This window comes from Diadema antillarum, unplaced genomic scaffold, assembly GCF_040938485.1.
Source record: "Diadema antillarum isolate AM-2024a unplaced genomic scaffold, OU_Dant_1.0 seq00000508_RagTag, whole genome shotgun sequence".
Taxonomy (NCBI): Eukaryota; Metazoa; Echinodermata; class Echinoidea; order Diadematoida; family Diadematidae; genus Diadema; species Diadema antillarum.
This window is the reverse complement of record NW_027271463.1, coordinates 425,497-450,566: the sequence shown is the minus strand read 5'-3', so window position 1 is coordinate 450,566 and position 25,070 is coordinate 425,497. Positions and strand designations below refer to the sequence as shown.

Genomic DNA, 25,070 nt, shown 5'->3' with positions numbered 1-25,070 from the left:
GTGTTTTTAACACTGGCCCATTTAGTGTGCAGCCATTACAAAGGGGTACATTTCCTGGTGCTAGACTTGTTGAATATGAGATTCAACTTCCCATTTCTCATAGATACTGAAAGTTGCCTCCAGTAAACAAGATTTCTCTATGGGCAAATGATAAAAACTTGGGGGATTACGAAAAAAAAAAATCACTCCTGGACTATATCTTCCTCTATTAAAATGTGAAAGCAAAAACTGAATACCAACTGAGGCAAAATATCCGAGCAGCATTTAAAGGGATGGTTTAGTTCTGGTTGAGATGAAAATTCATGTTTCTATCTTTTTACGAGATGATTAAAAACCTCTTAAATGAAATATTACAGAGCATACAATTCTAAGAGGAATTAACAGTTTGATGAAAATTGTTTTTAAAATGAGTAAAATATCAACAACAAAAAAGTAGAACAAGTTGCTTTCATACAGCCCTTTTACACATGCACATGTATGTATTTGTATTTTACAAGTACAGTACACATAAATGTATGCATATATTTTTCCCTTAAGATTTTTTGCTTGTACACATGCACATCAATCCATTCCTATATAATAATAATAATAATAATATCAATTTATAAAGCGCAAAAACTACAGACATATATTCTTCTGCGCTGCAAAAAGCAGAATGTTTTGCTTTTATATCACATTGATATGTTTCGTACTTTGCATTTGTTGGTCAAGTCTCACTTTCATTTTGTTGCCACATCTTTGTACACCAGGTTCAATAGGGCTCGCTGCCCGTTCAGCTCTCCCTTCACTCATGCTGTTGCCATTTCACTCTCTTCCTATTCTTTATCTTTCTGTTGTTCCTTATCTTGTTTGATGTTGCCTCCCTATTCATTTTTATCCTTCACAGGTTGCCCCCTGTGATCCTAGGGATCATCACTGGCCTGTCTCTGCTTTTTGTCTGTTCACCCCTTGTTTTAATCCCCCTCCCTTACCCATTTGGCTCCATGCCTTTGACTTCTCACTCGCCCCTTTTGTTTTCTTTGTTCTGTGGTACTACATGTATAGCCCTCCCCTAGCTGTCCTTGTTGTGCCTAGTCCTTATGAAATGTACATTGTATGTGATTGCTTTCCCTGCCTGTTTTCCTTTTTGTTTTCTCTGTTCTGTGTCCCTAGCCTTCCCATGGCTGTTCTTGTTGTGTGTCCTCCTTCATATGATTGCTTTCCACACTTGTGTATTATTTTGCCTCTGACAAAGATTCTGCTAAGATCAAAAGCTCAGGCCCCTTTTGACTCTGAATTCTAAAGAATTAAAAAAAAAATACATTCATATGAAAAGTTCCAATTTTAATACATCTGCCAACTCTAATTACTTCAACTGAATCCCAAATTCTCTATTGTCACTTCTCCATCTCTTCTACTGTACATGACAACCACACACTCATGTATAATATTATTTCCTTTAATCAGATTTTTAGAAATATTAACACAAGACATCATGCATACTTGTACAGATCACAGAAAGGAAGAGTTGCAGAAGAGCCAAATAGTGTATCATTTATGCCAAGCAGACACAGTACCAAAATAATAATTTCCCTGTCTTCATGTATATTTCCCTCTTCTTACATAATTAATGGGCACTGATTCCTTTTGCCTAAACAGCAAACCATAATGAATGCTTGATGCTGTACATGGCTGTATGCTGCTAGTTTTTAAGAAATACTGTACATGTATAATATTGCAGAGCGTACACAGGAACAAAGTTTGTATCGTGGAATAAACTTTTGCTCGCTTTTGCCCCAGAAATGTCAAAGTTTTACATTGCATAAGCATAAGTGCAATTCCTGACGTGATACAGGTTTCACCCTTAGTGACGACAGTATTAAAATAAAAAGATGTACAGAATCTCTATGGTACAGCACTTTATAGGATGGTACATCACCTGGTAGGATGGTACATGTACATGTACTGACTACTTTGCAATGATAATAAGATATGCTGGGCTTTATTCTACTGCTACAACTGATATGTTAAAATTTCCAAGCCTTACCTTACATTTCTCAATATCAAAGAACAAAAGACATCAAAACATCCAAAGAACAGAGCTTGAGTAGAATTCTCAAAATCTCAAGTAGTGCATCCTATCTTTATGGCTGAAGTGTAGAATATGAATGTAGTATTCTTACACTCAAAAACTTTATAGCACTGCTTGGTTCTGGGGGAATCAACTGAATGCAAAAAGACACACACATACAAAAAAAATAAAAATGCATAACTTGTGACTACAATTGTAGGTGTAGGGGCATATAAATGAGTCACAACAATCTTCCCATTATGCTGAACACCATTTCATGAAAGACTGGCTACATCTCCAAGGACTTCATGTATCCATCACTATCACACTTACACTGTTCAAGTGGTTTCAGTTGTTGCTATGACTGTTACCATGTTGCAACTACACTATTTGTACTGTCTATTTGCTTTACACTGGGACCTCCTCTCATTCCAACATGCACTTGACTACAGGTCAACACACTTGGAGTCATTTTTAAGCTTCATCTAACAACAGTCCACCCATATTCAAAATAAGAGTATCTGGCCCAGCCAGCCGAGACACAGTGAAGCAAAATGGAGGACCAGTTTCTTTGCAGTCCCCCGTATGTATGGCATTGACCTCATACTAATGCTATTTAAACTTATATTTGAAGGGGGAAAAAAGATAGTAATACAGACTGTGAAAAGTATATATCTGAACAACTGAAGAGTGCCAAACCACTGCATGAAGAAATGTTACGGGGCAGAAACTTTTATTTACTGTAATGTGGACATATGTTCATTAGAAAGCTTAATGCCAGTGCTATCCGTTTCAGGTACCCGTGCTCACTGTTAATGTGTTACCTTTAATCGGGTTAAATTTTAGAAGGTTGGACTAAATATGGCATTAAATGTCCCTATTCACAATATCTCAATTCTAAAAGGGCATATCTTGACGGTGCTTGCAGCAGAAAGCTGCTACATGTATAAGATGTAACATTTGTATGCTGAAACTACTATATTGTATTTGAAGTTACAAAATGTTATATAAACAGGCTATGCAATGCCTCAAAACAGTTGAAAAAATATTCATAATGCTATAATACATGCAAATAAAGCATATTATGTAAACACATTGGACAATTCACCATTCTTGACGGGGAAAAAACAAAGAAGTAGAAGATATTAACATAAATTAACTACCGAATTCAAACTATTCATTTTCACAGCAACACTCATGAAAATGTCAAGCATCATGCTAATAGCCTTGTGTTAGAGTTTTGGACTTGACACTATGTAGAAGATTTAAATGCTACCATAAACTGACCTTAACCATATTAAGACAATGAAAGAGGCACACATGCCATGTTACAAATCTCAAATCATGTAAGAGAAAGAATGTTACTGGAGAACATACTACAGTAGCTATTGCCATGAAAATTCAAAGTACAGGGTTTATGTGTGATGCCCAAACTTCCAACTATTCAACTCCACACTATTCCCCAAAGTAATATCCAAACATAGACAACTGGAAGCTGAGCAGGCCTGTTTCACAGACATCTTATAGAAGACATACACGTAAACTATCATAAATTATATCTTTTGAGACTACATCAAACATAACAGGATCTACATCTCTCGAGAACAGTTTCTTTACGAAAAAAAAATAAATAAATAAAGGCTTCTGTCAAATCATCATACACATGGTATCTGGATCTATACATACAGCAGATATCATAAATATATCTACAATGTGATTAAATTTGTACAAGCTATACATAACTGATAACATCTCTCCATATTACAACCAGTAATGAATAAATACAAAAACTGATAATTCAAGGGTTCTCGATCACACTTGAATGATCAAATCACATCTGGTACTATTGACCAATAAATCATACAATTTCATGAATAACAGAGAAAACATCTGAAATGAATAGTAACAGCATATACCCTAAGAGCTGAGAAATGTCTGTGTGTACATAACCTCAGCATATAAGGCCCCAGTCACATATAAACACCGATCCTCAATGATCTACACAATGACCCGGGGAGTTCTGGGATATTTTGGATCTTGATGGAGTGTCGGAGAGCGTTGATATGACTGTACACAATGGTATCAACATGGCAGCTACATGGATAAGGCCGGAAAAGCATTGCGTCTACACGTACCAACACGGCAGCTACACGGCAGCCACACGGACCATCCCAGATTGTTCAGCCAACACGGCAGTCCCCGGATGACACCGGATGTTTTTGACCTCCAAAAGTTGCCGCGTTGGCCTCCCGAAGTCCAGAGTCCAAGGATGTCCAAGGCGTCAACACGGATCTCTCCCCAAATCACCCAGGATCAGATCCGGGGTGATCCGCCATGTCTATGTGACTGGGGCTTAAGGCTTGGTGGCAGTGCACAAAAGCACTGCCAAGAATACCTTGAACATACTCAAACCAATCCACATTACGTTTGTATAATGCGACGGGATGTAAACACAGTGACACGGTTGTTACATCGTAGAATTTGTCACTTTACAGCGAAGGGATGCACAAGACGATGTAAGACTGCATCCCGCTATCACATCGACTGTAGTCCCTTCTATAAATGATTACCCTCCCACTGCTAGCTGACAAAAATGAAACTAGAAATGTCGCTATGGCGACTGGTATGCCTCCGCCATAATGCATGATTCTCCCAATAGGTCTATAGTACATGTGGAAAATGTATGATTACATTTTCACAAAATTGACAAAATAACAAAGTGACATGTTTGTCACAAATGTGTTGAATGTTCACCTTCCTTGACCTAGGTTTATTTGGATGAATGAGAGAGCATGTATTTGGGGATTTTAGGACTTTAACTTCACTTTGACCCTTTCATAGTTTATGCATTGAGAAATTTTCAAGGTATGGAGAAAAAGTGCAATTTCTGTAATGAATAATAAATTGTTACCATTTTCAGCTAGCCTTTGACCCTAAAATTCATAAGAGAATAATTGTCAGGCAGAACATGTACTAAGTTTCAAGATAACTTGAGCTACTTCCGAGATATGGAGGAAGAAGTAAAGTTCAGCACTTTCACTTGATCTTTGACTTTTGACCTTTTTGGCAAAAAACAAAACAAAAACAAAAACTTCCCAGAGAATCTCTATCGGGTTAAACATGCATACACCAAGTTTAAATAGAAAACAATCCTACAGGCATTGTATAAATATGAGGGAAATAGTAAAATTTTGAAGTATTACCCTTGACCTTTGACCCATGACCTTTGACTCCATGAACCCAAAATTCCCTAGATAATCACTGCCAGTCAGTACATGCATATTGATATATACTATGTTCCATGAAGGTACCTTGAACCTTTTCCATGATATGGAGAAAAAAGTGAAATTTTAACATTTCTACTTGACCTTTTGACCTTTGACCTCATGACCCCAAACTTTCACCAGAGAATCTTCATTGGGTAATACAAGTATACACTAAGTTTCAAGAAAATATCTTCAGGCATTGCATAGATATAGGGCAAATAGTGAAATTTTGAACATTTGACCATGACCTTTTGACTTTTGACCTTGAGCATGTGCACCCAAAAGTTGATAGGCACAACTTCACTCCCTAATACACATACATGCCAAGTTTCATTACGATGCCTCAAAAATTTTTTAGTTACACTGTCCACAAAATTCATTACGGACGGATGGAAGGACTGATGGATGGACAACCTGAAAACATAATGTCTCCGGCGCCACTTCATGGCGGAGGCATAAAAACTGGGGTCGTATTAAAAAGGCTATGATTATGGACTTAATTTAAGCTCATAAAGAAAGTTACACAGTTGTGGTGACAAAAAGGCATGGAACAAAATAGCAAGCTGGCTGTCAAACAAGATCACATAACATTCACCTGTTCCAAAACAATGTAGGATGTAGTCTACTAGGGACTGCAGGACAACATGAATTTTGCATGCTTTTAATTTTGCACGATCAAGACATAAACCAGTGGAACACATGGCAAGGAAAAATATTTACATGCTTTCATTTTTGCGCTAGTTTCTGGTAGCGCCAAATGCACAAAAATTTCCACACTGCAAACCATTCACTTTTACAGTACTCAATCTTTGTTACGCATTCCCCAACAGCGTAAATAAGGTCTTCTCGTTTGCTCACTCCTTTGCACCACTTCAGTTATATTTGTCATATCATGGCCTGTTTACATGCATTACAATGTTCCTCCTTACATGTACACTAGTATGCCTGGTACAGTCGGGGATAGTTGAATGGATGGCCTTGATTTTTGTGGGGTTAGGAAATCAGAGTATATTGCCTAAGGTACAATATGTAGCCCATGCTCCATCACCTAATCTCACTTGCCTCACATAGACATGTAGTGAGTGGTCTGGGCAATATAACCCCGTGTCATTGTAGCAGTCAGTCAATTCATTTTCCACCTTACATTTCTCCATACAGCAGCTGCCATATACTTTATATTTGCTTGACTTTGTTTTTTTCTTTCCCAGTTATTTTGTGTTTTGCTGTAATTTCATCCTGTCAAACATCACAAGCACAATGGAACATGGAAGCTGTGTTTCATGCAAGAGTGATTCACACTAAATTTCAGCAGAAGTGCACTAGTACATAAACTATCACTAAAATATCATGTTTTGACCAAAATTGCTTTGGTATAGCTCACAGTTTATATTACATAGATTTTACTGTAATGCTGAGCTTTCAGATTTAGTGACAGCGAGCATGCTGCCTATGTGTCAAATAATCGCTTAGGTCTTCCCAAGGAAAATCTATGCCTGACATGAATCAACAATGGGTTGTCTCAAAACTCTTAAGTCGCTGTCCTCAGGAAGGAATAATCCACAGACAACAGACTGAATCTCTTGATATGGTTTATGCGATTATTTCAACAAGACTTAGTGCCATGAATGAAGTCTATAATCGTCTATCGTTAAGGGGGTAAGGACTGGACTGAACACTGATCAGAATGGAACAGGACAAAGGCAAGGGGGAAAGTTTATGCCAAATATAGAAGCTTGGGAGGTCTTGAACAAAAAGGTCCAGAATGCTGTTTAAACACTTTTCAAAGTTGTTGAACTATCCTAGGCAAGACACTACATCTATAGACAGGCTTAACACCACAAGGTGTTCAAGCTCAGATAGTTGTAATAAGTATCATGCTATACACATCCTCAATTCCTGGGCTGATGGCAAAAACAGCACTGATTTCAGAGTGAATAGAAACACTGCTTTTCATACACATACAACACAGAGTGGCATACATATCATTTTGCAATTCTTTTCTGGTTTTGTTTTGTTTTGTTTTGTTTTTAACAATGCAGTGACACCTCTGTTTTTCAGTAGCACTGCTTGTGCCAGTGTTCACCAGCCTACTCCTTTCCTGGTGAGTGTCACAGCAAATCAACACCTTCCAAGATTTTTCAGTGGGATAACAGCACACTCCTACTCCAATATCTTGCTTTACTCCAGTGGAGCAAACTGTCTCAACCCACTAGAGTCACTCTCAAATGACACACCATCAAACTCCACCTGATAGTTGAATGACTTGAGTCCGTTTCACTGAGACTGCTTCACTCAGTCTCACATGACTGGTATCAGAAGGACTGTCTATTCAAGTGCTCTCCGAAGAACCTGCCAACAACTGCTCAGGAAATCAGTTTGGTAAATCAAGTCCGTACTCACAGTCAAAATCATTTCTGTGAATGTTCTTCAATCTCTGCTGCTGCGTGTGGGTTTTTGCACACTGACATCCTATTCAGTTCAAATGCAACATTTTAAGCACTCGATGCATGTTTCATCATCTTCCATCTCCGGGCTACCGGGAGTCTTCTGAGAAATCTTGCACTTTCCTGTGGACTTGCCGTAGATACTGCTGCTGCTTGTAGAAGATTTTCAGGGCACCCTTGATCGCGACGAAAGCAATGCCACCCTGTCGTGAAAAATGAAATGGATGCTATCATGTGAGCATTTTCATTAATTCCAAACACAACAATGAACAACACCAAAATATGACCTGTGATGCAGCCTTCCAGTGACAATCTACATCTGCTTTACATTTTCCTATAGCATGCTTTAAAATCATGTCTTACCCTGGACAACTGGATATGGCTGGTTGACATATTGTTGATTATCATAAGGGATATACACTTTGTACTGTACTCTCAACTGCAAAATAAATCAAGTTTTGGTTTCAGATAAATGATAAGTTATGACACCTTGAGCATATTATCAAATAGAGCATGCATGGATGCCTCCAGAGAGCCATGTGATGGAGATAGAACCACAAAGCTGCAGCTACAGCTAAAGCCAAACAGATACTATTAAAAATAACAATAATAAAGAATATCTCTACTACTGCACAGACCACTGTATGCCTTACTCACTAATTTCTGCTGCAAGCATGGTCCTTAATTAACATTACGATGCAGTTCATTGATCATATACAGTGACTTGGATGGTATATCACTTATATTCATAATAGGTAATTACTTTTCCAATGGATTTTTCTGATGATGAATTAGGCTGGACGTTGGATTTTGGCTAAATTTCTGCGACCTTTCATCTTAACCTCAAACCTCCACCTTGCCCTTGCCATTTTATCCAAGGGTTGTCTATTCCTATTCATCCTTTCCATTGAATAAGACTGCCAAGAGACATTCTTAGCTGATGCTATGGCTGAACAATGCTAGTGAAAGCCAAAGCCCAGCAATCTTTTACCTTGACCTTTTTTCCCTTTGCAATTGATTTACAGAATCGTCTATCTGTACCCTTCCTATCAAATCACATAACTGCCTGGGCTCTAGCTGACATTATGGTTGGAGAATGACTGTTTCTAGCCAAAGCACAGTGACATTTGACCTCCACCTTTGACCTTTGACTTGCCTGCTTTTATTCATCCCTTCCCAACAAATTATATTACCATGACATTATTTGGAGCTGAAGTTGTGGCCTGAACAGTTGTAGCCAGAGGTCAGTAACTTTTGACCTTCAGGGATTTTGACCAAAAAAATCCTATCATAGCAACTACATTTTGTGCATCATGGCTATTAAACCCAAATATCACAAAAATCCCCTGATGATATTTCTTAAAACTATTCTGGAATTCTGGATTTCTGGAATTCCGAATTCTGGAAATAACAGATAAGACAAATGAACAACCATATTGCCTCTTGTACTCTGCCAGGACAAAGGCATTTAACACCAAGAAGAAAATCTGCAGTGATCACGAGTTGCGGCTGATTTCCAGTGCTTACCAAGATAGTTCTCTGCAGATTGGAGTTCAAGGAGCTGAACATGAGCTTCCCACACATCGTAGCAATGGTGGGGAAGATGAGGGCACCGCAGAGGACCCTGGTTGCAGAGACAGGGTCCGAGATGGCTTGAGGCTCTGCCGCAGCGCGAGGTACAGTGGGCACCTTCATGCTTTCCTCGGGAAACAGGTAGTTCCAGAAGGGGAGCTTTGGGGAATGCTTGCGCCAGAGGCGCAGGACGTAGTCCTCCCACCTGACCATCTTGCCCAGGATGAGCATGACTGGGATGGTGGGAAGGCCAATGAGGAGGAAGAGGGGATCCGCCCGCTCCATCACGTCCAGCCCTTCCTTGTGGCCGAGGACCTGCATGACAGTGACGGCTCCATAGGTGACAGCCGTCCAGTACACTGACCCAACCACGATGCCTCCCGCTGCAAATGGGCAGACTTTGAAGATAAACCTATCTACCGCATCCAAGATGAATACAATGGGTCCTGGTTGAGATCAAACACATACAAACACATACATTACTCATAATACATACCTGATAGTTCTTTCAAAATGTACATTCATATATCAAAAAATAAATAAAAACGTCATGAAAAATGGTGCTCTGGTTAGTTGAAATTATGGCAACGATAGTTAAACTTAATGAAATGGTGAGGAGTACACTGTACAGTATATAGGCACCATCCAATTAATTCTAATCAGTGTCAAGGCCTTGAATATGGACTCATTGCAGATCAGTGTCATCAATGTAAAATGCTAATCTCAGTTGATATCAGCACACCCATTTACCATATGGGTAATTCCATGGGGTTGGGACTGAAATTGTGACATACAAGTTGAAAATTCAAGTTGGGTAAATTGAAATTTTCTCTTTCCCCCTGATTTGTTACTCCCATTCTTCAACTTATTCCACTAGAAATCTGTTTATTACTTCGCACACTTTCAGTCAGCATGGGTAAACAGGTATGACAAATACCTACGTTACATGGACTTCATTTTGTGACATCCTCAATAATTTTGTGTTCTGAAATGATAACAATGAACATATCCCAGTTTTTTTCCACCATAACACATCAACATGTTATCTGACAGGCACACGAGATCATTATTAGTAAGATTGTCCATTCTGATATCAACCGCAAGACACTTTTATTAACATGTTTTTTCTACAAACCATTTACAATTTTAACCAAAGGTTTAACTTTTTCCTCAAGAGTGACACAATAACAATATTCTTATATAAAACTACAGTCGAGGCAAGTGAGTTGTATGGACATTCAAGTGAAAACATGATTTTATTGTTATCATCAGGGGTTTTCGTACTACAACCTTGTCCACAGTATATTACCTATGTTACACGGACAGTATGTCTTCGTAACATAGGTACATTACGACATATCAACTGATTTCCTTTGTTGTGGTGTCAGATGTTAAAACCTACACACATAGACTTTATGTATGTTCCCCTGAATAACACTAATGTAGCAGTTCTTTGGAATTATACCTGCTGTATACCTTTGGAACAACACCTATGTTACACAGACTTCAATTCTTTGTAACTCTGGTATGAAAGAAGGTAGACTTAATAATAATAAGAAGAATGATGTCGAGCCTTACACAATTTGACCTTATATACTCTGACTAACAACTTCATCAACTGTCAACTCAACTATGAAAACTAATAAAGGGAAATCATACAAGTTTTCTTGTCTTCTCCATGTTCTTTGTTTGAAGTTAATTTCTGCTCTTTTCTACAATGTCCATTTTCCCTCCGTGCAGTTTTCTTTTTGTCTAGTTTGTTATGTTCGCTCTTCTTTGGTGTTGCTTTGTCAGCTTCCTCTCTCTGTTTGTGGAGTGCTGTGGCTGTGCCCTTTTCACTCTTTCACGTAGTTTAATCACGTAGCGGCGGCAGAGGAGGATCCATGGCAGATTCATCGACAAACTGGACAAAAGGTGTGAAGAGAAATAAAATGAAAGAATTAACAGAAAATTTGTGTCTGTGTACTCTTTATATTCCTGTTGATGTATCTGTGTATATGAATGGAATTAAATAATTTGGACAATTTTGCTTACCTTTCTACCTCTTGTCATACCAGTTGGCTACAGTTCCATGTGTACCATCCACCAAAAAAAAAAATAAAAAAAATATGGGTTACGCTTAAAATGATGTACAGCAGTAATGTTAATAATATTAATAATAATATAGCATGTAAAAAATCATTTTCATATTCTACGCTAATTTTTTTTTCACATCTATGTAAGCTAGCAAGGCCAAGGGCAGGGCGCTGCCCCCAGTGTCATGGCTAGGGTTAGGGATAGGGTTAGGTTTACGGTTACGGTCCTATTCCAAATAGACCTCAAACAAAATACTAGGCCCCCCCCCCCTTTTTTTTTACGGTACTCAATCCCCATCAAATTCAAAATTTTTGCCCTCTTTTTAGGATAGGATAGACCAATATTATGCCAATTTTGATTGCGGTACACATGGAACTATTTCCTACCAATTTACCTACCCAAAATGAATACGAAACTGGCATTTTAGCTTTGAGACTTTACAGTGAGTGAACGTGGAATGGAAACAGTGAACCCATGTACTGCTTCATCAGAGCACCGTAAAGCCATCTAACAGTAACACTATTAACAGGTCAGTGAAATCTTGAAAGGAAAACACTGACATTGTAAATCTGTTCAAGAGAAAGAATCTAACAGCTCTTAATTCCCAAAATATCAACAACAAAATTGGGCAAACTCTTTCTTTAGCTCAGACGCAGTCTGGACGTCTACGTATTCCAACTTCATAGTACCGTACTAACGTTCAGCACATCTACTTGGTAGATACGAATGACATAAGTAAGGTCCAAAATTCACAAGAATCGGGAGGTAAAATAATGTTATATTGCCGTGAAGATACACTGGACATACTTTTGTACGGTTTTCTAAGAGAGGAACACATGCTCCTTTTGCAGAGACGGGCATAAAAGGGGAAATTTGGCGATCACTATTACGAACATGAACAAGTAACAAATATCTCAGTATGTGGGACTACAGCGTGTTAACAGCATCATCGTCCACCGTATATTTGGCCAGTTTAGTGGTTTTAATATCGTTTTTTTCCTCCAATACAGTTTACAAAATGTGACAAAAGTTATTTACTTCGTAAAATAGCGTACAAGCTTACTGATTGACATCGGAAACATTGAAATTCCCGATCGGAAACATCGAAATTCACGTACCGATGTAACACGGACTACAGCAGAAAAACGGGTCTTGCACCGTCCAGGTAGGTGTGAACGGGCTGTAAGTGGTCTTCCCGCCGTTGGGGAAGTACTGCCAGTGACGTAAATACGATTGCTGAAGTTAGTAGCTCTTCTTTTTGTCGCGAGCGCGACTTTCTTATCCGATGTTACACGAAGAGGCCGGACTTCGGACGGAAGTACGGTAATATGTTCTGTGTTTTCTCTTTTATTTGGAGCTTTTTGATGCTAATTTTTGGACAATAATACTCCTAAAATATGAGTCTAATTATAGAAATCAAGTTTCTGATCATATTATGATTATAAGTGTATGTAAAACCATGCAATACCGATGTTACAACAAAAATCGCCGCGGACTTCGTTTGTAACATCGGTATGAGGTTGCTTCAAGATGCTCTGGTGTTCTTATTTTGTGACACATGTTTATGTGCCTTATAGTCTTTGTAGAAGTCACCTTGCCTCTCTTAATTATGATAGGCATAATGCTGAAAGGTTGTGTATTTCTGTATTACATTGCCATGAAAATGGCATATATTTTTGTCACAACTGGTACCACAAAAAAACCATGAGACATCAACAATGAAACAGTCACAGACAAAATAAATTTGTACACAGGCTTGTTTTTTATTCATCAAATAATTCTTCACACATCTCTCTCCAAGAATAACCACAAACCACAAGCAATTATTTGATAAAATTTTCAGAATATGACTTTTATTCCCTGCACAACATGAAAATCTAGAGCATGGCCCAACCCCATGGAATGACCCACATCTATTATTTTCCACAAGTGACATGGACTGAATGAGTTTTCAAACATTTAAAGACAACTTTCATAAATTGCCATACCAAGCTCAATGAACTGCTATGAATTATGAATGTGCCTTAAGAAGGTCAAATACCAATTACATATGTAATCTCATTACAGATGAAATGTCCAACAAGGATGAAGGGTGAACACAAAACGAACTGAGCTGTCAAAACTAAGACAGTACCTGTACATGTAGTATAGCTTGTGGACATCGAGCTACTGTGCTAGACTACATTATCTATCTTATTCCAACAAACAAAACTAGAAATGTCGCTATGGCGACTGGTATGCCTCCGCCATAATGCATGATTCTCCTATAGTACATGTGGACAATGTAAGATTACATTTTCACAAAATTGGCAAAATATTAAAATGACATGTTTATCTCAAATGTGTTGAATGTTCACCTTCCTTGAACTAGGTTTACTTGTATGAATAGGAGAGCATACATCACATATTTGGGGATTTAAGGACTTTAATTTGACTTTGACCCTTTCATAAGTTTATACATCCATGAGTAAGTTTCAAGGTATGGAGAAAAAGTGCAATTTCTGTATTGAACAGTAAATTGTTACCATTTTCATCTGGCCTTTGACCCTAAAATTCATAAGAAAATCACTGTCGGGCAGAACATGCATATAAATATGTACTAAGTTTCAAGATTCTTAGAAAACTTGAGCCACTTCCGAGATATGGAGGAAGAAGTAAGTACAGCATTTTCACTTGATCTTTGACCTTTTGACCTTTTTTGGCAAAAAAAAAAAAAAAAAAAAAACTTCCCAGAGAATCTCTATTGGGTTATACATGCATGTATACACCAAGTTAAAAGAAATAATCCTGCTGGCATTGCATAAATACAAGGAAAATAGTACAATTTTGAAGTGTTGCCCTTGACCTTTGACCCCTGACCTTTGACCCAAAGAACCCCAAATTCCCTAAAAATCACTGCCAGTCAGTACATGCATATATCCTCTGTTCCATGAAGATACCTTGAACAATTTCCAAGACACAGAGAAAAAAGTGAAATTTCAATATTTTTACTTGACCTTTTGACCCTTGACCTCATGACCACAAACTTTCACCAGAGAATCTTAATTGGGTAATACATGTATACACTAAGTTTCTAGAAAATATCTTCAGGCATTGCATAGATGTGGGGGAATAGTGAAATTTCAAGCATTTGACCATTGACCTTAAGCATGTGCACGCGAAAGTTGATAGGCACAACTTCACCCCCTAATACACATACATGCCAAGTTTCATTAGGATACCTCAAAAGGTTTTTTAGTTACGTTGTCCACAAAATTCATTACGAACGGACGGACAGAAGGACGAACAACCCGAAAACATAATGCCTCTGGCACCACTACGTGGCGGAGGCATAAAAAAGGAAAAATAAACAAAAGGAGAAAGGCTAAACATTGCAATCTCATTGTTTCAAACTTCATCCCAACAATTCCTTCCAATTTATGTGGACAGGCCTGATATTTTCATTTATTAGTCAAACGTTACAGATTGACATTTTGATTGGTGATTTGCTTTTTATTTTCAAAAACTAATTATTACCCTGGCAAGATCCATCCAAAAACAAACAAACATTAACATCAATCACAGACGATCTTCATACAATTTCATTCAGACTTTGATCTTGATCTTAATCTTGAAATTCCAGGCTATCCTATTTGTTGCTATGTGATAGGTATGTATAGCAAATCTTACTACCTGGGTAACATGCAATGGTGGGAACCTCTTATTCTTCTTACCTATTTGTTTGTATCTGTTTGTGTGTGTGTGTGTGTGTGTGTGTGTGTGTGTGTGTGTTTTTATACAGTCACGGTAGCAAAGGAATTATCATATCAATAGATGGCAGACAAATAAGGAATGGAGTGTATTAAGTAAAACATCATGGTGTAGAGGTACATAAACAGACAAACATGCAAAAGAAAATGTAAAGACAGAGATAATATTTCTAGACCATACATACTGGAAAACTTTGACCTTAACAGAGTGATTAATGATCAGATCAGGTCAAAGTCTATTCTAAGCAAGTTACAATTTGTAGTTGTGTTTATCTGTTTTAGTCAAAGCAAGAATCAGATACAGGGAGAGAGATAGAGATGGTAAGTTGCCAAAAAAAACAACAACAATGATCCATACAAGACTATAACATACAAATGAGCACCTGCTTGTACAGCAGCAGTACATCACACACAAAGGTGAAAAGTTGTGTCCACACTACATGGAGCACCACCAACCAGTTGCTCAGAAGCACCATCCTGATCCCCCCCCCCCCCCCCCAAATAAAAGCACCTCCTAGGACTTCTGAAGAGAGATGGGCTGCAAGGTGTATTGAAAAAGCATATGTATGGCCTGTATGTAAACTCTTCACTGAAATGCAAAATATTTGTACTTCTCAGATTCAGTATAACCAATAGCCTCTGAGATCATGGATAACAAATACATGTAGATTTGTTGTGCGCTTCATGCAGTTTTTCAAATCAGTTTAATCATTAAATTTGTGACCAGTGTTCAGCACAAGACAAGTGTCTACAAAACTAGCCCATAGTTTTGGTTAACAATAAGCTAGTTCTTACATGTGTAGTTCCCCTTTGCACATGAGCAGAAAAAAAGGTCAATTGTACTAACAGGCATGTTAGGTTTTGTAATTCACTGAGGCACAATGTAAGCATCTGAATTACAACTAGAGCACTCCCATAGGAGACCCGTTCGAGCACATGTATCCCCCGAACCCGTCTCCCATACCCCATCTGGATTACTTTTTAGGCCAGAATGTTGTATAACATGGCAACTGTCGCAGGATACAATAAAATCCGACGAGAAATGAGGCTGGTATATAGCGTATACAAGGAATATGACATATCATCCTATAAACGTTTGAACAATGAGAGTGCTGGCAATTGATGAAAACTTTTGTTGCCTGGAACAACTCCCCGTAAACCTCAATAGCAAGTTCGAATAAAATCCAACAAGAAATGTGGCTGAGAGAGCATGCACAAGAAATGTATTACTGGCATCCAAGTTGGAGCACTGAGGGCACCACCACCACGAACTGTTGTGTCCTACATGTACATGTTGAATGACCATCCGTTCACCAATTCTTAGCAAATCTAAATAAAATCCCATGAGAAATGGGGTTACATGTAGTATAGCACATACAAGAAATATGACATGGCATCCTTAAAAGTCAGAACAATGAGGGCACTGTCAATGGAAACTTTTGTTACCTAGAATAACTCCCACAAACCTCCATAGCAAGTTTGAATAAAATCCGACAAGAAATGTGGCTTTAAGCTATAGAGCATAGACAAGAAATGTGACATGGCCTCCAAGTCGGAACACTGAGGGCACCGTCACCACAAACTGTTGTGTCCTTCATGTAGAATGACCACCCATACACCTCCTTAGCAAGTCTGAGTAAAATCCAGTGAGTAACAATCAAGTTATTGCATAATTGAGCATTTTTGCAAATTTTGTCCTGATCAGGGTGACCTTTGACCCTGTAAAAGAGGGTGGAACAGTGGGGGCAGCAGTATCAATATGTAAAGGTGTCTAGATTTGACTATAATATAAAGCCAGTTCAAGGTTCCAGTTTGAGCATGAGCAGAAAAAGGTAATTTGTACCGAGAGACAGGTTGGTTTTTAATTTCACTGAGATAAGCATCTGTAATGCTATTATTCATGGAATCCTTATAAATGGTGCCTGCCAGTTCATCCACCTGACAGCAAGCCTAGTATTTGGCAATGTTAACAGAAAAAGTTTGTTAATGTATTCAAAACAGCACAATGAAATAGATGCTTCCCAAAGTGTTGATTGATGAACCATTCTGGTCACTTCATCTACACAGCTAACACAGGTTCATTCTTTGTTAGAATACGAGTTCCATAAATTGCTATGTTGGGCAAGCTGCTGCATTATGTCGCTTTGAATTGAGTGAAGTGCCTAACCAACTGAGAAAAATGAAAGGTCAATTGTACCCATGTGCACATGAGCTATCTCCGAACTGGCTTATACATGTATGTTTACTTACCAAATTTGACAAAAAAAAAAAAAAAAATCAGTCAAGAAACACAGCCAGGATCGTACATACAAGCAGACTCTAAAATATTTACCGATTCGTGTATAAAAACGGAACAAGCGAGGGCGCCACCACCAAAAACAAAAGGCATCTTCAATTCACTATAATGCACCTTTTCGCCAAATTTGAAGAAAATCTGATAAGAAATACAAAATGTGGCTGATACAGCGCGCACAAGAAATGTGACATGGCATCCAAGTCGGAACACTGACAGCGCCGTTACCACAAACTGTTGTGTCCTTCACGTAGAATGACTACCAATACACCTCCTTAGCAAGTCTGAATAAAATCCGTTGATTAATAATCAAGTTATTGCATAGATAAGCACTTTTGCAAATTTTGACATGATCAGGGTGTAAAAGGTGGAACAGTGAGGGCAGCATTATCATAGGTGTAGGTGTATAGATTTGACTATGATACATTTACATACCAAATTTGAAAAAAAAAAAAAAATTCGGTCAAGAATCAAGGCCAGCGTCGCACACACAAGCAGACCCTGTTAATTTACCTTTTCATGTATAAAGACGGAACAAGCGAGGGCGCCATCACCAAAAACCTAGGCGTCTTTGTTTTACCATAATACACCTTCATGCCGAATTTGAAGATGATCTAAGAAGAACTGCACCCAGGAGAGCGCTTACAAGAAAATCTCTGTGGCGGACGCGGCGGCACAATGAGGCCAAATCCATAGTACCGGTATCCTCCGAACTCTGTTCGGGGGATACGATGATCAGTTCAGTAATCCTTATAAATGGTGCTTGCCAGCATATCCACCAGACAGAAACAAAATGTTCACTACAGCCTAGTGTAAGATGCATTCACTGCAAAACCAATAAAATGGGTGCCTCCCCAAAAGTTTAAATTGACAGATGAATCTGGTCATTGGTCTACACAAGTTAATTCTTTGCCTCAACATGAATTACATAAATTGCTATATCAGATAAGATTGCGCATTATGTCACTTTGAAAGTGAGTGATGTGAGAAAAAGAAAGATCAAACGTGCACATGAGCTAATTGTACTACCTGGCATATTGGTGATGAAAATGAAATGCAGAAAGTTGAGGGAAAGAAAAGAGAACAGTGAGAGCAACAACCCAAGATAAAAGTCAACGCACCCAGTTCTGGATATGTGATGGAGTACTCTGCATTGCACTGAGGACAGGTTACTTTGGCCATGCTGTTACCACGCTGTTTCTCGTCAATCCATCGCTGCAGGCACATCTGGTGCACCCACTTTGTGGTGCCGCGGCAACGGCAGGGCCGCACCCACTCGGCTGAATGGTCATCCTCAATGGTGGCAAAGCAGACCCAGCAGGTTCTCCTGTCCAGACCAGACATGTATGGAGCATAGACAGTGAGAGACTTAGCAATCAAACACAGGAATAACTGCTTGGCATGAATCAGATCATAGAAGTATTTCCCGGCATGGACATTTTTGTGAAATTCATGTTGCGCAACACTATCATGTAAATGTTACAACACAAATATTTCAGCCATATTCAGACAAAAGGACCCAAATTTGCAAACAAAATTATGTTTGCTGAAATTTTGCCTAGGGCGAAATATCAATAGTTCCACATCTTATTTACAGGGCTTTGAAATACTGCTCTCAGATGTTAGTGTTGTCTACACTGTAGGACTGATTCATGCACATCATCAACAAAGCAACTGGCTAAAATAAGATAGTGGATAGTTTCATGTACATATCAAATAATGGTCCTTATAAGAATAGATGCACTGGAGCATTAAACATCATGCAGCATTTGCTTTGAATGATCCACACATGACATTGAACAATCATATTCATGATGATGGTAGTAATCATGAAAATAATGATGATAATGCAGCAATATTGAACACTGTTGTAATTTTTATCTTGAAAACATCTGTACTTGCTATGTTGGCACAGCCACCACTAATAGCTTCTTCTGACTTCAACCACCAATGCATACTATGTGTATGATTTCTATTGACCGATTCGGGTTCGTTGAGGGAAGCAAACATTTCATGACACTGGGCGCAGCCATAGTGGGTGTCTGAGCCGACCCCCCCCCCCCCCCCCCGCTCTCCCCCACCCCGGGCAACATGTTTATCGCGCACTTGTAACAAAGGTTCGCGCACTGAGCAAGCATTCGCGCACTCAGTACGAGACGCCCATTGGCTAAAGCAGTTTTTCATTCTGCGCGCGTGCTAATGTAGGGAGAGGGGTGGGGAATGGGAAGGGGGGGTCGGCTAAGACACCCACTATGGCTGCGCCCATGCCAAAAATACACATAACGCGTCACAGAATCGGTCAATACTTCCTGTGCCACATGAGAATAGTCACTGCTAACCTTATAACATAGCAAGCTCCTGTTTAATACTAGAGTTTACTACTGGTAATCTTACTTGTCATCAATACTGTTTGGCCGACCATAGCTACGTGCTGGTGGACACTCGGACATTGTCTCGGTACAACTTGTCATCAGTGCTAAAAGTATACTTTGGGGAAATACAATAAAACGAACACAGCATCAAAAACATGTGTAAAGTATAAAAGACACTCATACCAAACTCAATACTACTTCCGCTGTTCATGTGGACTTAACAGTCAGACATCATTATTTTGCTCTCTCTCCTCTCCCCCCCCCCCATTGAATACTGTATACACCATATATTTTGCAAGTCCGTATATTTAGCGAGTCTAAATTTTTGCGAATGAGGATTTCCTGACAATTTCACGAGTGATCAAATTCGCGATCGTGGAGTCCTGTACTGAATGGAGAAATGTATACGCGTACGTCACATTCATATCGGCATTAGAGTTGATATTTTTGCGTGTCTTTAATTTTCCGAATAGCAGCTGACTCGCGAAAATAAAAACCTCGCGAAATATTCAGCGTATACAGTAGATTATCGCTGCACTGGCCACGAACCTGATCATTAGTTTCCTTCTTCCCCAAAATTTCCCTTGTCACTTTGTTTTTCCAATGTTGTTCTGTAAAAAAAAAACAGTAGACCACATCACCTCACAGAGGCCGACGTCTATCTCATCATAACTACAGGCCTCGAAATAGGATTTTGGAGGGGTAAGGCCATTTAGAAAAGGGCACTTTTTCCAAGAGGCCAGGGCACTTAGGTCAGTCAGAGGGGCACCAAGGCCACATTGGAAAGGGCATGTTTGGTGTTTATGAAAAAAGAAAGAAGAAAAACAAACCTAGAAAAACAAACAAACAAACACACACACACACACAAAGTGCAACACACAACAAAAACCTCTTCCCTACAGCTGTAACACATTCCCGATCTCCGCGTTGCTATCAGGTGAAACGACATTTTTTAAAACAGGAATAAAACAACAGTAGGTATTGATTGAAACTCGACACCCTTTCAGGCCAGCCAGGCCAGGCTGCCATGAAACTTCAAAGCACATTCCGACAGCTGGCTGGCAAAACCACATGGCAAAGGAATTTGCGCACGCGTGTGAATTGATTAGTCTGTGACAGACAGTTCATGACCTCCAAGAATGCGCCAGTACATGCGGTTTCTTCTGTTGATTGGTCTCTCTCTCTCCACCCCTCCCCATTCCCCAGTCTGGCACACCTTGGCATCGTGGGATATTTCTTTTTTCTTGGTGAACTTGGTGTTCACTCTTTCACTCCGTCGGTTAATTCAAGGCCTGTAACTACCTCGATAACTTTTCATGACTTTACGCAATGCAATGCTATCTTATATGATGTTTATGTGCATGATATTCATAGCATAATAAAGCCAGTAAGATTGAAGGGAACAATGACATATGAGATGGATCTAGACCCCAAATATTGTATACATGTATCACAGTAGGCATATGAAATCATGTATTGCAGTGTATGAACACCTTTTATCGATGCAAAACAGAGAGAATCTGTAACGTAAGTACTGTTAGTTAACTGTTGAATACCTTTTCTTTCAGTATTTTTTATCAATAAATCATAGACCTTAGATGTTTTGTATTGCTTGAACTTAACCCTACAATTGTTTGAATGTTTACAAACTATAGTATATTGTACCCGGTAACTAATTTACACTTGTAACTCACGTACTGACGTAGCTCACTCAGTAGGTAGAATTCAATACAGGCTACATTGTATGCTATACATGTAGGTCTACAGTGTAGGTTCTACACTACAGCTGTAGATTCGGGCAGTCTGATCCACCCAACACACTGCTACAAGGCTGCTTTTCTCTATCTCAACCTTTATGCGTGCAGATTGCTCCCCGCGCTAAATTATAATCATGATTACTATTTTACTTAGACGTCTAGATATATAACAATGGAACTATCATGATTATTATTTTTTCCGTTGTTGAAAAAATGAGTGTGAATTTCTTTTTCTATCTAGACCCTATATGAGATAAAAGGCGTAAATATTCAATATTGAATGAGGCGCCTTTAAGCACCAACAACAACTTGACCGAAAAATCGGTCTTATCTCAATGCTCAGATCTGGTCGTCGGGGAAATGTTCCGCGAAAACTGCGTCTGGCTGCACGGACCTACGCAGACTCCTGTACAGTTCATAGCTGAAGAATGCAATCCAAATCAAACGAAAAAAGGCACTCTACTACCCACAATACTGTAAATTTACATTGTACCTAACTAGACCTATACTATACAGCCCTGTCGCTGTACACAAATCAAGTGTAAGTTTGATACTGTACCGTGAGTTGACAGTAAACTATCCGACGAGCAAAGTTGAAATCTCCATATGACGGGCGCTACGTGCAAGTCGAACAGGAAACTGGGGCGAAACTGGTGAATGTGTTACGAGTCGGTGAACGCAGTCCGATCCTCTTGATTCACTTGTACAAAATAATGTAGAATACCATTATGTTTACGTACGTTACAACACGGCATCAATATCGTCTAACAGATAGGTAGAAGGGCACTCTCTTTGCTTTGCACTACATATACATAGCATGTGATGATCGGGTGGGTGGTTTGAGAAGGTAAGGGTTCTGGACACCTCGACCTCAAAACGAGTCGACTACTGTAATAGTACAGTACAAAACAGTACTAGTACACCCTGTACTCGAATGTCAGACAGTCGACCCTGTATGTAGGACAATTGTCGAAGGGTCTGTCACTATTATTTTCATTCACAGAGATAAATTTAGGTTCACTATAATTTTCCTTACCACGTGATTAGGGAGGACAGAAATCTAGGATGTGACAAAGGGGCGGCGAATGAAGGGGGTGCTATTATACACAGCCTCCTCCTCTCATTTCTTGGCTATTTTAAAATAAAAATAGAGAAAAGAAAAGAAAAGCCCCTAAAAATAATATTATCAAAATAACATCGCAAAATGATAATACATAATAGCACATCTTATAGGCCTACACTAGATTCCTATCTTTGACCCCCCCCCCCCCCTCCCCACACACACACGGTTAGCTAGAAACGTTCCGCGGCCAGCGCTTTTTGAAACAAAAGACCGAAATAACAAGAAAGAAATGAGGGGTGCGTGCGCCCCTTTAATTTTGTAAATAAGCAGCGGCAAATTAGGTGTTACGGAGTTTATACTTCCCCCCCCCCCCCTTCGCCTGCCAAGTGAAAATGTGTGGGTTTGATTTAGAGGACAAGTTCACATCGATAATAATGCATGTGGACGTGTAAATGAATGCAACAATTTATGTATTAGTAGACTTAGCCACAATGTCAGCAAAAGTTTTAGGAAACTCGGACAATCTGTTCAAAAGTCTTGAAGTTTTAAAAGTTTTGTTACTGCCATTGCTGGATGAGAAGACCACTACAACTTAATATGTGTAAAACGATAGGGCCCATTAAGAAAATATCAAATGAAAATTTAACATATTTTCACTTTTCTCGCAAAATAAAAGACCACGTGACTTGCCTCTTTCAGAAGGTAGTGGAATAATATTATTCTAGCATAGTTATGACATTATAACAAGTCAATGGAAAGGTGTAGGTATATCTAATACTTTGAATTGTTTTTCTTATTTTTTATGAGGTTAAGGGTTGGATTCTCTTTTTCCTTTATAGTGTTCTACGCATGTGACACCAGAAACTATAGTCTTCTCATCCAGCAGTGACTGCGCACAAACTTAAAGATAGTTAAAAATCCATAACTTTTGACTTTGATTGTTCAATTATTTTCCTCAAACTTTCACTATACCACATGTTCTATTGATATAGGTGCATTCACTTAAAATCCACATGTATATATCATGGTGAACTTGTCCTTTGAAAAGATGTTTTCATGTACTGCTTTTCAGGGTCTCCTTTGTGTTCAATATATAGGAGATGCCACGAAAACATCACTTTACGGGGGTTCAAAATAGCGGGGGGGGGGGGGGGGGTAGCCGAGAGAGGCGACTCACTCATTTTGGTCCTTTCTCACTCTAAAACTTTATTTTATTTGCATGCATTTCTACTGATCTCACTCATTTTGACTCCTAATTAAATTATTGCTTGGCCTATGGGAGTCTCACTCTCAGAGCAACTAGTTTCCATTGTTGGCAGCCCTGCATTAATCGGACTCTCCCCCACTCGCCCCTTGTCTAATTGCGCGGCTCGTGAACAATAGGCCTATATCACGTGCTCCGCATCGTCATGCCCCTCTCCCCCCCCCCCCCCCGTAAAATGCTAGATTATTAGTCCCTGATTAAATATATCCAACAAAAACATACTACAAAATATAGTAAATGTGTTATGCCAGTGCGATTTCACAAGATCATCAAAATAGGTGAATGATGCGAGATACTCTGTTGCAAGGCGAAGCACCACGAGGATGATATTTGTAAACGATGTGATGTGATCTCCCTCCCCTCCCTCCTTGCCGACAGCACGCTTTGAGAGAGTCAATATTTTCGACTTCGATGTTATAAAAAAGTCCTATTGAATCATAGATTTTGTAGTGCTTGACGTGTTGTTTGGTTGTTTTATTTTTCTTGATTAGACATTTCTCTCATATAGAAAAAGCAGCGTCAAATACACATTCACGAATGAAAATAAAGAAATACATCGGGACCAGGAATATTGGCTGTTTACCCCGCATAGAATAGACGGACACGGGACAAAAGATTGATATTACGGGAGAAACCTGTGACACATAGAGCGTGTGTACCCAAGTCCACCTTCGTAAACATGTGGATTGAATGAAAGCAGCAATGATATGTTATTATAACACATCAGTGAAAGTTTGGGGGAAATCGGACAATCCGTCCAAAAGTTTTTTAATTTTCTGCACAGCACTGCTGGTATATGTCTGTCTAAGGCTACAGTGTACTATATAGTATAATGTCACATAATGCGTACAGCGCTATAAAAAAAAAAAATAATGAGAATTTCACAAAATGTTACTTTCTGGAAAAAAGTGCACAGTTCCTTGACTCTTCACTGACGTATGTTAATGGTAATATTATTCCCCCTTGCTTTCTGAAAGAGGGAAGTCGAGTGTTCTTTTATTATTCAAGAAAAGTGAAAATATGTTGAAATTTTTTATAATTTTCTTTATATTTTTCATAGTCTTCTATTGCACCACGTCTTTGGAACTCTCTAACAGTGCCGCTTCGGAATTGCAAAAGCCTCAATACCTTCAAGTCTGAACCGAAAAATCCAGTCTTTTCCTG

General features: G+C 39.0%; 1 protein-coding gene across 2 annotated transcripts; it reads right to left on the bottom strand.

The window, feature by feature from the left end:
- Positions 1-5,667: 5,667 nt before the first annotated feature.
- Positions 5,668-22,338, bottom strand: LOC139734083 (E3 ubiquitin-protein ligase MARCHF5-like). 2 transcript variants are annotated; one of them, XM_071644898.1, is made up of 5 exons: positions 22,139-22,338; positions 19,845-19,937; positions 18,572-18,777; positions 9,288-9,778; positions 5,668-7,963 (listed from the first exon to the last, which is right to left on the bottom strand). In XM_071644898.1, the coding sequence occupies exons 2-5, from the start codon at positions 19,919-19,921 to the stop codon at positions 7,850-7,852; spliced, it is 888 nt and encodes a 295-aa protein (XP_071500999.1). In that variant the 5' UTR covers positions 19,922-19,937; positions 22,139-22,338; the 3' UTR covers positions 5,668-7,849. The 2 variants fall into 2 exon arrangements, with proteins under 2 accessions (XP_071500999.1, XP_071501000.1); XM_071644899.1 differs by lacking the exon at positions 22,139-22,338 and having other exon boundaries at positions 19,845-20,047.
- Positions 22,339-25,070: the final 2,732 nt, after the last annotated feature.

Bases quoted from the DNA above. Each gene is read 5' to 3' on its own strand.
- LOC139734083 (XM_071644898.1), bottom strand. From the start codon at position 19,921: ATGACAAGTTGTACCGAGACAATGTCCGAGTGTCCACCAGCACGTAGC. The intron at 18,778-19,844 runs GTAAGATTACCA...TGGTCTGGACAG, and splicing joins CCAAACAGTATTGATGACAA to GAGAACCTGCTGGGTCTGCT. The intron at 7,964-9,287 runs GTAAGCACTGGA...TTTTCACGACAG, and splicing joins ATCTGCAGAGAACTATCTTG to GGTGGCATTGCTTTCGTCGC.